At 38.1% G+C, this 18,360-nt stretch overlaps 1 protein-coding gene across 1 annotated transcript in view; it reads left to right on the forward strand.

The window, feature by feature from the left end:
* LOC138100673 (solute carrier family 12 member 7-like) overlaps positions 1–17,232 on the forward strand; it is a 40,400-nt gene extending 23,168 nt beyond the window's left edge. Inside the window, exons 12-18 of the mRNA XM_068998554.1 lie at positions 2,306–2,475; positions 2,626–2,757; positions 4,939–5,046; positions 10,552–10,668; positions 12,876–13,057; positions 16,314–16,447; positions 16,900–17,232. Coding sequence (XP_068854655.1) covers positions 2,306–2,475; positions 2,626–2,757; positions 4,939–5,046; positions 10,552–10,668; positions 12,876–13,057; positions 16,314–16,447; positions 16,900–16,991 — 935 coding nt within the window. The 3' untranslated portion in view covers positions 16,992–17,232. The remainder of the gene's footprint in view (positions 1–2,305; positions 2,476–2,625; positions 2,758–4,938; positions 5,047–10,551; positions 10,669–12,875; positions 13,058–16,313; positions 16,448–16,899) is intronic.
* The last annotated feature ends 1,128 nt before the right edge of the window (positions 17,233–18,360 follow it).

Consider the following 18,360-nt stretch of genomic DNA (forward strand, 5'->3'; position numbering starts at 1 on the left):
TGGCATACAATGATGGCATACACTGTACAAATTTCTGCCATGTGGATTGTGTACAATGAGCCTCATCTGGATCTACAGGGGACTCTTTGTTATTTGAATCCCTATGGATTACCTTCAGCACAGCTAATTCTCTCAGGTACTGGATACCTTTCTCCATGGTGGTCCACCTGCTTGGGCGCAGTGCTAGGTCATCCTTGTGAAAATACCTTTCCTTCATGCTTGACAGCAGTTGCCTCCAGAGGCTGCGTTTCTGTCTTCTTCCCAATCCCCTTGCCAGTGCTGGCATCCCAAGTCTGGGATCCCAGTTGCTTGGCTTCACTACCATGTAGTTGCACATCAGCAGCAATATCCCAGCATCAGAGCAGCTAAGTCACTAGGGGCTCACCCAACTGGTGGCTGAAATTTTTTTTGCAGATCTCACAGCTCACCTGGAGATAGGGATTGGGTGATTATCTCTGGTCCTGCCTGTTCCTCCTCTTGTGAGGGCCTGCCTTCCTCTTCATACCTCACTAAGTGAACTGATTTTGTCTTGGATTTCTTTTTCTATATAGGGGCAACTGCTACTGGCACAGGTTGTTCCTCTGGTTCAGCTGCAGTTTGAGTGGCTACAGTGCCTGTCAGTCTGCTTTCCTCCTCTTCCCCCTGAGACTGCTTTCTAGTATCAAGGAATGCACAGTAAATAGTAGCCAGGGCCCAGCACGCTGCAAAACTTCACACCTCCCTGGAATTGCTGCAGCATTTTTCCTTCAAGTATTCTGTCACTTTACCAGGGTCCTGTAGTTGTTCAGGAGTGACGTTCCAAACCATTGGAGCACAATAATCCTTCAAAAGCTGGCCCATTTTCTCCCACCTTCCATGTCACTCATGACCCTTGGGGCAGATCTCTGAATAACGTCCCTAGAAAACTCCTTCACTCTAAACATGGTGTAGACTGAGGACACATGGCAGGCTTACGACCAAAAATATTATTTCCTTAACATCTAAACAGAATTCAGATTCTCAAAATGTAACAGGCTGAAGGGCGTGGAAAAGGCCAGGAAAAGGGGGTGAAAAGCTGGGGAAAATCATCCTCCCCTGATCTCCCCACAGAGTGTGTATGATTAATAAACATGCAAAGGTAGTGCTCAAGGTTAAGAGTCGGAGAGCAACATTCAAGATACATCCCAAATGACCCTTGACGTTATCATGTCATAAATTGACATCCCAGGGTACATCAGCAAAGAAATCCTGATCCCTCTTGCTACTCTGAAAAATATCATGAGGAGTGCACACAGGAATATATACAGGCTTAGGTAAGACTCCCACATAAACTGACCATGCAACACTGTGACCAGTGGCTCTATACCTAAAATAAAAAATGCCTGGATCAAATTTGTTTCCAACCCGCTCTGGGCAGTCTGTTGTTATCTCAACCCATTGTGCCTTACCTCAGATACCAAATAAAGACTTCTGTGGTTTAGGAATAGTACTCCCCAGTTAAGTGTTCCCACTAACACACTCCAAACCATGCTGCCACTCGCTCACTTTTCCTCTTCCCCTGTGGCTGGTTGGAGAGGAGAATTGGAGGCACAAAAGGTAAAGATAAGAGGTTAAGAACAAGATACTGGATACAGCAACAATGTTAATAACAAAAAGCATACGAAAGAGAGAATGATGCACATGCAAAAATGCTCACCATGGAGCTCCACCTGATTGCAGCCATGCCACCACAACTGTTACAGTGGGGATACTGTAACACGCCTATATCAAACCAGGAGTCCTGTGGAAAAGAAATATATATAGACGGATTCTTGATAGATGTTTCAGAGAGATGTTTATTTCCCCAGCCGCATGGCCGGGCTCTGCCGAGGAACTGTTACAGTCACGGGACCAAGGGTCCTTGCCCGCGCAGGAAACACAAACCAACCAATGGGGAACGAGGCTGACCAGGGGCAGGGAACCCCCGTGTCTCCCCTTAGGGCTACATGGCGGGGGGAGGAGACCCCGACACACAACCACTCCCTTTGCCTTGGAACTGGTGCCACCCAACCACTCCCTCCACCTTGGAATCAGCACCATGTTTATTTGACCAGAAGGAACCCCTTCTCTTGGGAAAATACTCCCCCTTGCTTCCAGCAATGGCATGAAGTGGTGTAGAATAACCGCTGGAACCAAGACACCCAGGTCTTTTGCCAAGACACCTAGGATATTCCTCTTTTGCCTCAGCAAAATCTGGGAGGGTTGAAACTTTTGAATTATAAACAAAAGCAAAATCTGTAAATGAAAACTAGGAGTTCTTGATTAAATGTCTTGTTTTCCCTTACAGATACTGTACGAGAAACAACTGCAGCTCAACAAGCACTTTTGGTGGCTAAAAACATTGACTTATTTCCAACAAATCAAGAACGTTTTACTGAAGGAAATACAGATGTGTGGTGGATTGTTCATGATGGTGGTATGCTGATGTTGCTGCCTTTTCTCCTTCGACAGCACAAGGCAAGGACAACAGAAAATGGCTGGGATTTAGTTTTCTAGCACTGAATGGTTCTAAGCATATCTAATTCAATACTCCTTCACGTTGTTCAAATTATGCATGGTAGTAGCAATCACCGTGTTACAAACTGTTATAATGTATCTTTTTGGTAGGTTTGGAGAAAATGTAAAATGCGTATCTTCACCGTCGCTCAAATGGATGATAATAGTATTCAAATGAAGAAGGATCTTCAGATGTTCTTATACCATCTTAGACTGAATGCTCAAGTGGAAGTTGTTGAAATGGTTTGTTACTAAATATTTTTAAGGTGATACTGGGACTAAACTTGGGAAAACAGATTTAGCTTTTTTCAAATAAAGAGACATTAGCCCAAATACAGAAATTGAAAGATTCCAGACCCACAGAGAACAAGAAGATAAGCATCGTTGTCTTACCGTGTTACAATGCTAGTGTACATGGTGGTGAGTTTAATGGGTTTGTCAAGCAGAGTTTGAGATGTTTGATGTGTTAATTCTTACTTTATTTATGAGGACTAGTCCATAGAGCTGGTTCATTCAGGAAGGAAAAAGCTTGACTTTTTAGCAAGCAGTGAAATGGAAGGCTGAATGTGCTTAATCTAATAAGCTATGACAGATGGTATGGGACAGGATGAACTTGTCCATGTCTCTAACTGCTGGAAGAATACCTCTCTGGAATAAGGAATTCCTAGTCTCAAATGAGAGTTGTTTTTGGCATCACCAGCCTCAGCCAGCACTGAACAGCAAGACAGTATAGCTACAGTTTCACAAGTCAAGGTAGTGACAAAATGAATTTTGTAACTTTTTTCCTTTTCTAAATATGGGTCATAAACTGTTTAAGAGGAAAGGACTAAAGCTATACTCTGTCTAGGTCCACTTTTTTTGGAAACTAAGGATGTAATTTCCAGCACTAAAAGGTGACTAGCATAATGCCCAAAGTAAGGCGCATGGAAAAAAAAAACCAACCAAAACTTCTGCTCATTCTGAAGTGGGATGAAGATGAGTAAACTGGTTCAAAACTTCTACCACCACTAGTTTCTAGAATCACCAGAACTTATTAAAAAGATTTATCATGCTAATCAATCATAAAACAATTTTAGGAATTGTTTTAATTACTTAGGAAAAATTTACATGTGAAAGATTTACTATTCTTTGCTTAGACTACTAAATATGAAAGTCTAAAAAGCTGTGGCATGTACAGTTGAATGAACACAGAGTGCCATAAAAAGGCTCAGCCTTGGTTGGATTTTGAGCAGAAGACAGTATAGAAAGTTGTGCTGGTTTCAGCTGGGGTAGAGTTAATTTTTTTCATGGTGGCTGGTATGGGGCTGTGTTTTGGATTTGTTCTTGATTAAATGTCAGGGTTGGTAATATAGAGATGTTTTTGTTATTGTTGAGCAGGGATTACACAGAGCCAAGATCTTTTCTTCTTTTTGTACTGCCACACTGACAAGGAAGTTAGGGGAGGTTGGGAGGAGACACTGTTGGGACAGATGATCCAAACTGACTAAAGGGATATTCCAGACCATATGACATCATGCTCAATATATAAGGTGGGGAGAAGAGGGAGGAAGGGGGGAATGTTTGCAGTGATGCAGTTTGTCTTCCCAAGTAACCATTATGCATGATGGGGACCTGCCCATGGGAAGCATTGAATTAATTCCTTGTTTTGCTTTGCTTGTGTGCACAGTTTTTGCTTTTCCTATTAAACTGTCTTTATCTCAACTAATGAGTTCTCTAGCTTTTATCCCTCTGATTCTCTCCCAAATCCACTTGTGAGGGAGTGAGTGAGAGTCTGCATGAGCCTTGGTTGCTGGCTAGTGTTAAACCACTACAGAAATACAATTTATTCTTTTCTGCTGTGGGTAATATTTAATTCTGGGAATCTTCCAGAGGATAAGAGATACCTTACAAGTCAGTGACAACACAGGTGACTGCTGTAGATTTTTGTGTTGCATTTTAGTTTTGAGCCAATGTGAGAATATATTTCAGAATTTTTTCCTAATGGCTTCTGTTTATGGACATTTCTCACTGATGCAAGGATAATGTGTTATTTGTGCCTCTGGACAGTTTTTAAGCAAACAAGTGTACACACATGCTTAGGTGGAGGCAATGCAGGCCCAGTTTAAATAACTGCTTTCAACTCTCACTTCGGCAGCCTAGTTGGAACAGAATAGTGGAAAGTCTGTTCCAAGTACCTAAAATTTAGATAAAACAACAATAGTATTGTTACAGTAGGATAGGTCACTGTATGAAATTGCTGTTCGAAGATTAAGTTTTAAGAATGAGGACAGAAGTGATTGATAAATTATATGCTTAGGATTACTCTATTGCCATGAAAACATCCAGGACCACTGAATGAATACAGGTATGAGATACACTGTCTAAATGTTGTTCTTCCAAGTAGTACTTTTCTTCTGGTGTTTCTAATGCCAATTTATTTTGCAGTTTGAAAATGATATTTCTGCGTTCACGTATGAGAAGACACTTATGATGGAACAGCGATCTCAGATGCTAAAACAGATGCAGCTATCAAAGAATGAGAGGGAAAGGGAGGTAGGAACTTTGACTTGACAAGATGTTCTGTGAAAAATCTGAAAGTACTATCTTTGGGCTGTGGCTTCTTATCAGTTTCTAACTAGTTAAGAACTTTCGTAACTGCATTCTGTGTTTCTCTACAACCAGTTTTACTTGTGTGCCAGTTTGGACAAATTTGGAAATATATCCTCTGAGAGAAGGCAGGTTACAACCACCCCTCCCCCCACCAGGCTCAGGAAAAAACTAATTTTCCTCGAAGAAAGTGAAAGAGATAAAAACTATTTATTTAACAAACACACCAGAGAGGATAATAATGCTAAATAGTAAAACCTCTTACTGTGGAGAAAAAAACCTGGGAAAATTTCAGAGTCCTTCCATAGGTAGACTCTCTCTTCCTCCTCAAAGCTGGGACAGGGTGGGGCCCCCTCCTCTAGGGCCTCCACTTCTGTGGAAAAGGTCCCGATGTGTTCTGATGTTGAAACAGTCCAAAAAAGAAGGGGAAAAAAAACCAAAGTCCCAGGAAAGCAAAGTTCAACTCTCTGTCTCTCTTTCTGGAGAAAAAGTAGCTGAAAACTGGCTGAAAACTGGCTCTGAAAGCAAGCAGAGTGCTTCCCTCCACTCTCCCTCTGCTGCCGCAGCTGAACACAGAGAACTGTCTCTATCTCTGCGTCCTTGAAACAAACTGTAAACTGCTTTGAAGAGTTTGCTCATTTTTTTTTTCTCTTCCCCCTCTCAGGCTCAGTTTAAAGGCATAGAAAGGCACGAAATTATTTTCTGGGCATAGGGCAGAGATATGGGATACAACATCATAAAGTCACCCCAAGACAACTTTCAAGGTTAAAGTTACGTGGGAAAAGAAATAATTTTTTATTTAAACAGATTTGAAGAGTTTTCCGGTTCTTGTTGAGTGCAAGTGTTAATTAGCAAAACATTTGAGCATCAGTGTGGAATATATTCACAGCCTTTCCAAACTTGGCATCAGTAGATAAGATTCATGATTATACAACTGGACTGATTAGCTTTGATTGTGATTTGGTTTTAGGATTATAGAATAATTTAGATTGAAAAAGACCTTTAACCTAACACTGCCACATCCACCACTAAACCATGTCCCTAAGTGCCATATCTACATGTTGTTTAAATACCTCCAGTACCTCAACTTCAGCCACCTCCCAGGACAGCCCATTCAAATGCTTGATAACCCTATCCGTGAAGAAATTTTTCCTAATGTTCTATCTAAACTTCCTCTGGTACTACTTAAGGCCATTTCCTCTTGTCCTGTTACTTATTACTGGGGAAAAGAGACCAATCCCCACCTCACTACAACTGTCTTCCAGGTAGTTGAATAGAATGAGAAAGACCTTCCTGAGCCTCCTTTTCTCCATGTTAGAGAAGCCTACCTCCCTCAGCCACTCCTCATATAACTTACAAATACACCATATTACACAATATAATACAAATCTGTTCAAATCGCACTGAATATTTTTTTTAGTTTCTGCATTATTTTGAATGTTTTATGAATCAACTGATTTCTTTCTGGAAGGAAACTTAGGCCAACAAACTATAATCCTGTAGTATCAATATGGAAATGCTGTTTTTGCTGCTCCCCTATCCTTACTATTTTGCATATTTAGTAACAAGCTTCGTTCAGCTGTAATTTTATGAATATTTGTAACTTATAAGTCCTTTCCTTTTGGCTTGTGCTTCTACCCCCTCATATATTCTGCTAACTCTTTCAGTATTATCAAGATTTTTTAGTGATGTAGAAGGTAGTGAATTCTCTGGCTTTGCCATCACAAAAATTATTTCCATCCCACGGCAAATAAGAGAACTCTACTGTGTTTAATTGCTCATTTGTAAAACAGCTAGATTGTTTTTCTTGTGGCTTTTCTTTTTTGATGTTAATCGTACAAGTCCAAGCAGTTTGGGGTTTTAATGGTTTTTTTCCTTTTATTTCTCCTCTTCTCTCTATTCATTTTTCCACCTCACAGGATTTTTTAAAGATTCCTAAAGATGCCTGCTATTATTACAATGATGTGATACTGTAAATCCTCTTTCTTATCCATGTCATGGTAGTTTTCTTTCAATTTGAGCCTGCCTAACATATTTTCAGTAACAAACCAAACTTTTCTGTACATCCTATTCAGTCTTACTGTTTCTTTATTGAACAGTAGTATCTTTCAAGTGGAGTTTGAGTGATTTATCTATTGGAGATTCTGAAGGATTTAACTTCCACATGAATAATGCTCTGTAGTCTATGGCACATCAACTGCGGAGGAGATGAAAGAATTTCTCCTCAGCTCTGAGCTGGTTGGAATCTGGACTATACTTCAGAGTTGTTTGCTTGGAAGTTTTTATTTCTTTCTATTCCCTCCATATAATTTTCTTTATTACTCACTTTTATCTGAACTTTACCATCACCGTTATAGCTTCAGTTTCTTCCTTCTTATCAAGCAGGGTAAAACCTGAGTGTATTAGTTTAAAAAAACAGTCTAGTTTTTTGTGGGCAGGAGAAAGCTGCTCAAAGCTTCTACTATGTCTGGCACAGAGCCAAGCGCTGAAGGCTCTGACAATGGGCAGGTGCTGTGACCAGCACTGGGAATGCCCGTGCAGCTGGGGTGGCATGGCCAAAAATGTGCAGCCAGAGCCCTCCTGGGGCCAGGGGAGGCTGCACGGCTGGGGCCCTCCCAAGGCCGAAGCCCTCCTGAGGGCAGGAGCAACGTGCCCAGGGCCACCCATGTGGTGCCGGCAGGGACCACGTGGCCAACGACAAAAACATGGCAAACAATTCCCCGACATGGAACACAGTCGAGATCAACCTTTTTGGCATAGCGAAGCTCAATAAGAACTTTTCAATTGATAAAACTTGAGAACAATACTACCTATGGACAAAAATTTTCTTCTGAGTCAGAGAAGAGGAAAAGTGAGGACATGTGAGGAGAACCAACATGGCAGCACCGAGGTCAGTGAAAGGAGGGAGGAGAAGGAAGTGCTTCGGGCATAGGAGCTGAGATTCTTCTGCAAGCTGTGGTGAGGACTATGATACAACAAATTATTTCCCTGTAATTCATGAAGTGCATGGGGGGGGATGCAGAGATCCACGCTCAGCCCATGAGGAAAAGTGCTCATGCTGGAGCACGTGGATGCTGAAAAGCTGTAATCTAGTGAGGAACTCGAAGAGAGAGAGAAGACCCTTTCTTCCAGAGATAGAGAGCCCTTGCTTCCAAACTAGAACAGCTTATCCTTAAAAGACTAAACCCCATGAACTAAAATGACCCACGATGTGCAGCATTGGGAAGACTGCACCGTTCGTGGGAGGGAGCCATGTTACAACAGGTCGGATGGGCTGCTATTCGTGAATGTTAAAACCATGCTGGAGAAGTTCACAGAGAACTATCCCCATGGGAAGGATCCCACGGCACAGCAGAAGAAGGAAACTCCTTTCCTTAAGCGTACTGAAGGAAGATTTTTAGGAAGTGACAAAGACTGACCAAAACCCCATGTTTTTGTCTCCTTGCACAGTCAGTGTGAAAGAGGGAGGGATTGGGAAGGAAAGGTGTTTTAAAGGTTTATTTTAGTTCTCATTACTTTTTACTTTTAATTCTGTTAACAATAAGTCTTCTTTATACTGTTTGAGTTTTGAACCTGTTTTGCCTTAGTTTTTCCCCTAATCCTTATCTCACTCATGAAGTTTTTGTTTTAATTTCCCCTCCTCTGCTCAGCTATAGCAGAGGAAAATAAGTGGATAGTTTTTTGTGAGTGCCTGGCTTCTAGTCAGTGTCAAAACCCCAACAATTTTGGTGGAGACATTCAAAATATCACTGAATTTATTTCAGGGTCTGAAGTAAAACCCTTGATAATTCCAAGAACCCCTAGTATTTACTGACTTGTCCAAGATTAAAAGTCATACCTATGTATTGTTTCTGATCAGGATATCTAAATCTACCTTGTTCTTTTGTATTTTCATAAGAAAATGTGGATAATTTTTGTCCTCTGGAGCTACAAGATGAGTAGATGTACTCAGTGTACATCAGATGTACTCAGGCCCATTCTTACTCTGATCATCTTTCCTTAAATGAGCTGAGCCATTCTTTTCATGTTTTTGCTGACCTCCAAAACATTTCATTTATTAGTATCTCTAGTTCAAATTAGCATTGCTTTTCTTTTTATTGTCTGTCTCCAGGCATTCAAATATAACCTGGTATTCCAGCTTTGAATGGTGAGTGTAATTTGGTTTCCTGTTACCACAAAGATTAGTACTTTAACCTCACTTTAACCTGAAGTGGATGCCTTCAAATGAAGCCAAGACCTTCTCAAAGAGGTGCATTTGGTTTTGTACAGTGTTCTTTTGCTGTTTCATAGGCCTGCTTTTGTCCCTGAGCAATCACCCTCACCCTTCCTTCTTCTGTCACTTTTTAAAAATAGAACTGATTTGATCTTGCCCTCTGGGTTTTCTTGTAGAACAGGGCATCGAGGACTCATCAGATTTTTGTTTACTTTCTTGGAAAACTTGGTCAAATTGCTTCTGTTTGGGTGTAAATATAACATGTGCCTGCAAAGCATAAGATAGGCAACTTAAGTTTAGCTGGCAAACATTTATTTATTTGACTTTGTCAATAGCGCTACTGTTGGGGTTCCTCCCCCCTGCCATGGGGTCCTGGGAGAGGGGACCCTGGGGTAGAGGCATGGCCTAGGCATGGGGTCTCCTGGTCACATGTACCCTAATCCTGTTCCCCGTTGGTTATTTTGTGTTCCCCTGCCCAGGGAGGACCCTGGTTGTCCTGTGATTGCTCAGCTCTTCGGCAGTCCCCCGGCCATGTGGCTGGAGAATAAAGATCTCTGAAACTTCTATCAAGAATCGCTCCCTATTTCTTTCCACGGGCCTCGCTGTCTAATGCATGTTGCAGGAGACCCCATTGCAACATGCTACAAAGGGAAAGGAAAATGTAGAGCCTCGCTCACTTTCTTGCTTCCCTTTTTGGTGGTTTTTGGCTTTTTTCTCTGGTTAACCCTCAGTAATGACTCTTGGGCCAGGCAGTGGTAATGGGACCTGTGAGAAGGTAATAATCCTTTCCCCACCAAATTGTGTTGGGTTGTGCTGTTAGGTAACATTGGCAGAAATTTGGGTGCATGCATGTGAGGAGCAAAATTATAGTTTGTGAATCATTAGATTTTTAAGGTTTTAGGTTTTTAGAGTTGGAAAGTAGCTTTCTCACATGCTTTAATTTTTTTCATGCTTTTGTTTGTAATTGAGTAAAAAAATTCACCTGAATATGTACGTATACAAAAGGACGTGACCCTCACAAAGAAGTGAATATTTGAGCTTCCCATAGAGACTGAAAGATTCAACTGGCTTCATGTTTTCACAAATGTTTTTAAAGGGACTTCATAACTAACTACTAAACATTTTAAAAAGAGCCTTATAAGCTGATACCACATCTCATCTACTGAAATGAAGAAGAATATGATATCTGCTTTTTTCTGTAGACTTTTTTTTTGTCATTGGTAACATTTTTGTCCCAGATTCAGAGCATCACAGATGAATCTCGAGGCTCAATTAGAAGAAACAGCTACTCCAGTCCATTGTCCGTTGTCCAAGATGCTCAGGCACTGCTGACTAATGATTACCAAGAGGAAGAGGTAGTTGGACATAGTGCTGACTAGACATATTTTCCATTGCAATATTTGAAGTGCCACTACTGCAAACTGAACTACACATGAACAATTTAATCATTCATTGTTATGGAGGAGTTTTTAGTCTTTTTTTCTACATTCATTATCTTAACCTGTATTTCTTGTCTCTAGATGATGCTTCTGCGACATGAACTATATTCTCTTTCTCAAACTTACTTTCCGTAAAAGAAACACATTTCTGAGATTTCCTGTTTTTTTAAGAGCCAGAAGCAGGGTGTTACATTAATAAATATATTTCATGTTTTCACCAACCATTGACTTCCTTTATAGTTTCTCTGTTGAAATACTGAAGATTCGCAGAGACTGTATTGATATACTAGGTCTTTTAAGGAGATTTCTATGCTTATTTGCAAGCCATTATTAACCCATATATGTCATTACTGCTTTCTGCATGGTGACAGTGAAAGGAAATGGACTGATTTAATCAATGAGTTTAGTGTGCACTTGAAGCGTTGCTCATATCTAAAATGTGTAGCCTAGTTTGTAGAAGTGCTGTATACCATTGTATTTCCCTTTCATCATGGAGTGAGAGAGCAAAGTGTTGTGTTTCATGAATTGAATTTGGTATCAAAATAGCACTAACAAGAATGTGTTTTTGTTGTGTTTGCATTTTTATAGATGTGTATTATAGGTCCAGAATTTCTCTTGGTCTCACTGTCTTTCTAAACATGGCAAATTTTCTTCCATTGAAGTATAGTTGAACTGAACTCATCTTACAGTGTTCCTTTGAAATTTTAGTCCATCAGCTATTGTTCCATGGTATTTATAATATTGGCATGTATTTGTTAGCTTTTTTCATTCTCGTCATAGAATTAATTGTATTCATAGGAATTTCTGATTTGTGGCCTTGAATCATCGTTTAATCATCTGTGAACATAGGAAGACCATCAGACTAAGAGATATTTATATGAACCTCAGAAATTAACTCAAGAATTTGGGAATCCTGGAGGATAAGGACTAGGAAATAATTTAGGGAATATACAGAAGCTCAAAGGCATTTAAAACCACCTGCAATTACAATTTGTGAACCACTAGAGGAATTGCTTTTCTGAGACAAAAGTAGTATTCTCATCTGCTTGGGTTTTATTCGTGCTTTTTATTGACCTGCATGAAATTCTTAATCAACATATATGTGGAGGGACCATGATGATGTCTAACGTGAATAATTGGGGTTCCCAAACAGAACAGGACCTTCAACTCATGATTTAACAAGTCTCTGAATAGCTTTCAGAACTGTTAAACAAAAAGCAAACAAACAAACAAACAAACAATCACAGGAAAAAAATAAATACCTCCTCCGAAACAGAAAACTCCAAAGCACAAAAAGAATCCTGCCCCCAAATACCAATTCATTTATAATTTTCAGAGTCTTAAGTTACTGTATTTGTGTTGCATTTGATGGAAATAGAGAAGTCTATGGACAAAGTATTATGAGGGAAAGTAAGTAAATAATGTGCTAAATATTTAATCTTTCTTTTCTCCAAAGAAGCAAGGGGAATGGAAAATAGAAAACACAATATTCTTCCGACATGCGCTTTTGTGTTCTTGAAGTTGATTTGACTTTCTACTGTTAAAAGGGAAGAGAAGGCCCCTTCATGGCTAGATTGGTTGGATTTGTTATGTAATATTCATAATTTGTTATGTTATACTCTTGCAGGCATAAATAATCTAATTTAATAATTTAAATCTACAGCTAGCCTTCAATTCAGCCAGTCCCATACTGGCGTCATGAGAGTCATGTGGTAGTTCAGCTAAAGGCATGGGAAATGGACAATGTTTACAACAGTATCTGTGAAATAATGTAACTCGTGAACAATGAGAGTACTGGCTTTCAAGTTTTTCATTGGCAAAATGCCCTGATGTTAATAAAGTACTCTCTGGTGAAATTGAAATTCACTTGAGTTCATTACAAAAGTAATGTTCCAGGTAAGATGTAGTTTTGCAAATATGAACAATTAAGTACATTTTTACAAGCAATTTCACTTCATGCTAAAGTCACAATAGTCTCATATTTGTTCACAAAGTAAGGTGCATTTTTCTTTAACCTCTTTGGTTCTCCTGCTATGAAATTCCTTTTCAAAATTTTAATAATGTGTAATTTGAAAATGCTAGTTTTGACTGAATCTTGCGGTGATTATTTGTTTTGTGGCCAGGCCCAGCTGATCCATGATAGAAACACTGCCTCACACTCCGCTCCAGCAGTTGAAGCAAGTGTGGCTGCTGCTATGCCAGAGAAAGTGCAAATGACCTGGACTAAAGAAAAGTTTGTAGCGGAAAAGCATAAAAACAAGGATTCAAATGTGTCTGGCTTTAAAGATATTTTCAACATGAAGCCGTAAGTATGCATGTGGTATGTGGAGCTTTTTATTTCATTGTGTTTATTTTAATGGGGGGAGGGGTTCTAGTTGGTTGTTTTATCTGGGTTTTGTTTTTTAAGTGATTCTGCTTTATTTAAACTTGAATACAAAAATAATCTTTTCATGCACTTCACTTAAATGGCATCCTTATAAAAATAGTATGTACTATGGGTACATTATGGGTCGAATGACTGTAAAGAGAATGTTTTGAGTGAAGTTTAAATATAGCAGACTTCAAGCTGTAAACTCAACATCTGGATTGTACCAGAAAGCATATATGTTAAAAAGCTTAATGATAACTTCTTCTTTCTCCCTCTGTGTGAAAAATTAGTGTATTTTTGTTGTGTTTGGTACTAGAGGGAGTACCAAAGAAGCAGATAGTCTTTCAAGACACTTAGGTTGTGTTTTTGATTTTGGGTGCATGTTTTTTTGGGTGTGGGGGGTGTTTTATTGAACAAAGGAAGAGAGGGGGAGTTGGGGGTTTTTTTTGGTTGGTTGGCTTTTTAATGGACATTCAGTGCTCATCCTGTAAATTAAAGCAATATAAAACTTGTCTAAATATGTATGTCTTGCTATATTAAATATTTCCTGTTTTAAATATTCCCTAATGTCTTCTTCTTAGATAGATAAGAGCTACTCCTTGTGTCAAACCAATGTAGTAGACACAAAAACAATTACAGAAGGAAATCAGTTTGTTTGTTTCCTCATGTTGTGATTTTAGAAGAATAGCTTAAATTATTTTCTGCACATGACCAAACCAAAACTGTGGATGTCAAGGGAAATCTTAATATCTAAAGAAAACATATCTTAAATCTAGGACTTTTAGGCAATGCAGTTAGAAAGCATATTTAAAATCAGTACCTAAAATCCTAAGTTGGTTTGTGGATTTGCTTTGAGCTCTTTAGAAACAGTTTGCCTTCTGCAGATTCCAAAAATTATTGTGCTCATGCTCTAAAGCATTGTCCTGGGCTGCATTATACTCTAATCTTTAAGGGCTTTTAAAATTAGTATCTTTGAAATAGTTCTTATCACTACTTTAGAATTGTGCAAGACACTGATTTCAGATATTATTATTTTAAAACTACAATGTGTAGTTGGGTAGAAATTACAGTTCAAACTTGGTGTGCCTGTACAGTATATTAATATCGTTGACTTAATAATGTACCTGATGGCATAATTTTTTCTTTCTATGCATTTGCTTCCCTTTCACATAGAGAATGGGGAAATCTGTAAGTCTAAATTTCACTTCACTTAAACAACATAGGCTGGGTTCTCTGGTTCTTGTGATCTTTTACATTTTATGCATGTTTTTAAATCATAATTTGCAATGCATTTATTCTTTTGTTCCTTTTTAATATAATGTGATATAGCACGTGCTGAAAAAATATTCATCATTGTGACTTGTTAATGTTCTCTTAAGTATTATCAAATTTCTATTCAAGCTAAGTCACAAAACATGTGTTTTAGTTTCTGTAAGAATATAAATATTGACAGTACTCCTCTGCACCAGCATAGTATTTAGTGTTCTAATTAACTACATTTAAAATTGAATATATTTTTATTCTGGAAGAATAGCCTCTCATTGTGCTATAACTACTTGCACAATAAGGAATATTTGTTCACAAAGGGAACTTTCATGTTTCATCAAAAGTCAGTTCTTGCCTGCCTTCTACCAACCCATGCATGTGTAGAAATAACATAAGTTCAGACATATATGACAGCACACAAAAATGGGATACTACCTCTCTTGAGTGAAATTCACTTGACTGCTCTGCTTTTTTTTAGAGTTCAGCATTTTCTTAATTTTATCTGCTTAACAAATTGAGCTTCTTTTGAAAATTTGGGAAGTTTACTTTGTCTACTAAGTATGATTTCAGTTCTACCAATGTTTGAAGGATAAGTGATGTTAGTAAGCCTCAGTTCACATTTTACACAATGCAAGCCTTTATTTCAGTGCTGAATTTTTTGCCCACTGTCACAAAGTTACACCCTGCGTGTTATTTTTAGTTTAACAATGTTTCAGCTTCAATATTTATACATCTCAATTATACAATCTTGCCTTTCTTCATAGTTCTTGTTTGGTCATCTCAAAATGCAGTTCTGCTTCTAAAAAACTGAGCTTCAAGCATTCCTTTGTTCCATATATGGTTCTTGTGCAGTTGGTTCTTAGGATAGATGGGCATCGTGATAGAAAATCCCCCAGGAGGGACTGATAAACTCAGTTTTAGAAATGTCATTCTCTTGTAGGGGGAAGATTAGGGGTGGCAGAGTATAGAGAATCAATTGAATTGGTAGGGCTGTTTTTCACTGGCCACTAAATTTCAGGCCAAATGCATTTTAACTATTTATTAAAAAAAAAAAAAAGAAATCTATTTTTGGGCAGCAGATCTTTTGGATAAATGGACTAAGTTAGAGTTTGAATATTTTGGTCACATTGTAGCATATGACTCATTTCCAGCCATGGCTAACTTTACACAGATAGCTGTTTCTCAGGAACTGTAAGGAAACTGTTCTTTTATTTTGTTCTGAAAAGCAACTAAACCATAGAAGTGAAATACTACAGTAAGGACTTTTTTTTAAATCCTAGCCGTTTTTTCTTCCTGTGCACAAACCTACAACAATTACATTTGTAGATGCATCAAGGAAAATATTAGGTAATGTTGATAATGTAAGGGAATAGGCTCAATTTCAGTTCACTGCTTACTGCCTTACTCTTACGGTGTGAGAAGCTAGTAATTTTTTCAAAATTCTGTGGTGTTTCTGAATTTTCTTCACTGGCTTATAGAATTTTGTAATGTTTCCAAAGGAGCGTGAATAAAACCTTGTACTGTACAACATAAATACTGTGATCTTTCCATTGCATACCTGTAATTTCATTGTCTGGGAATTCTTGTATAAATCCAGTTACTTTTTTATATAACTCAAACTGGATTCTTAGTGGTTCTTGTCTGAACTTTAATTTCTATTGAAACCAAAGTTTTGATTCATCTTGGTAAAAGATAATTGACAACTGGAAGATTTGTGCATTCTGACAAATTACTTAGAACTGCTTGAATTTCAGACTTAAATGTTCTTGTCAAAGGTATTGAATTTTCTTATTTATTTTGAATATGTACAAATATTAGTGTCCATGAAAATAGCTTGGTTTACATACTTGTAATTTCAAATAAATAACATATGATTCAATTACATAAGTATTATGACAGTGCTTAAAAATGTTTCTTTGCATGCTAGAAATCAGTCAAATGTGAGAAGAATGCACACTGCTGTGAAGCTCAACGGAGTAGTGCTTAATAAATCACAACATGCTCAGCTAGTTCTCCTGAATATGCCTGGACCTCCTAAAAACAGAAAAGGGGATGAAAACTGTATCCTCTACTGTATTTATTCCATATTTCTTGAAATTGAGGGTTTCATTTTTGTGATTCTGCCATTACCTGTTGGGATAACCATTAGTAAGTATGGTAAGCATAAGTCTGCCTTTAAGAAAGTGACACAAAGAGAGTTATAAAAAATCTTGGTAGCGCTGAGGGAGGGGGATTTTCTATTGGTATAAAGCATTTCTTAACTTTGAACTAATTTTAAAATTTCCTACTTTTATCTTTTTTTGTAGGTGACTAGGGAAAAACTAGGAATTTCCCCCAAGTTAGGCCTCACTTCCACTTGAATAACCAGTAATGGGACAGTAAAGGGTGACACATAAAAACTCTTTGATGAAATTGTTGAACTCTATTTTCGCATTATATGTCAGACTTTTTGAGAGATTACTAGCTATTTTGTTTCTCTTCTGAATAAATTCCTTGACCAGATGGTATTTCAGACATGGAATTTCTGGAAGTTCTGACAGAAGGTCTGGATAGAGTTCTCCTAGTCCGAGGCAGTGGACGTGAAGTGATCACCATTTATTCTTAATCTGTTTGCATGTGTTTTTCAAACACCATACACCACCACCATAAGAAGACAAAGTTTTTTGCTATAATTTGAGCAACTTCATTGTGTTCTAGTGCGTTGAAAATTACCTGCAAACTGAATCTTATGATGATGTATTCTTTTTTTCCTAGTAAGATGTTATATTTAAATAATATTTTAAGCAAATTTATGTAGAAAATATTTCTATGGGGAATTGATAAATGGTGCATGGGTTAGGATATTTATGTGTGTGTAGCATATTCTGACACTTCTTAAACTGTGGTAAAACAAAAAAATTGGTAATGCAATCATATTTTTAAAGATATAGAAATATAAGCAACTTCTGATTATTTTAATCTTTGTTCTGCATCATAATAAAAGGGAAGGGTTGTAGGAAAGGTTGTCTTCTTTCTTTACCAAAATGCTGCTGTGTTGCTTCTGTTGGAATTAGTCCTGGTTCAGGAACCTTCCTTCAGAGAGATATATATATAGCCAGTCAAATTTGTCTATGACATGCATAGAGTGTTTCCCTGAAGTTCATGATTTGCCATACCTGTTAAAAATAATATTTCTGTATTTAAAATACTTAGGTAGCTGAAACCACCAGGTGATAGCAAATAGACAAGCTGTGTGGGTTCTTTTCTATGAGGTACTGGCAGTTAACCATTATCTTACACCATTATACCAATGATGAAACATGAGAGCATCCAACTCATAGGAAGGCGATGGTGCAGAAACTTCACCCGGTTCCAAATATAATTTAACAGTTGATAAACCACAGCAAGGTGGTTAATGAAATGCAGTCTCTTGTTTTCAGATATGTATATTTTGAAAATGTTGTATGTATGCTGCTGTTTGAAATAAAATCTGCTTTTCTCAACTGAACTAGCTCCTAAGTGTTTTTCACTTGAAATTTTTGAACAGTTTAGCTTAGGTGTTCAATAGAAACTTTTTGCTTCTTTTATAATTCTGTTCCTTTCAGGCACTCTTTAGCTTTGTAAATGTTGTTTAAGATCTAAAGTGTATCAGAAGATTGTCCTGCTGTAAAAAGAATGGGTCTATTTAGACATATAAACACTTATTTTGGTTTTTCTTTTTCTTATTCCTTTGTAATACAATCAAGACATCTGTTGCTCAGCCTAGAACAGCAGTGATGCAGTGCCCAAGTACCTGGCTAGGCTCAAGGCCAGGGTTTTTATCATAACACTCTCAGCTGAAGTAAGACAAAGCTATAAACAGCAAAAGCTGAAAACAGCCATTACCTGTCCCTGTAGTTTGATGCACAGGAACAGAGGGAACAAAAAGGTAATCAGATGACCCAGTGAATTCCTGATGACTCAAAAACACTGCTGGGTTACATCAAAAGGCACTT

This window comes from Aphelocoma coerulescens, unplaced genomic scaffold (genome assembly GCF_041296385.1).
Source record: "Aphelocoma coerulescens isolate FSJ_1873_10779 unplaced genomic scaffold, UR_Acoe_1.0 HiC_scaffold_128, whole genome shotgun sequence".
Lineage (NCBI taxonomy): Eukaryota > Metazoa > Chordata > Aves > Passeriformes > Corvidae > Aphelocoma > Aphelocoma coerulescens.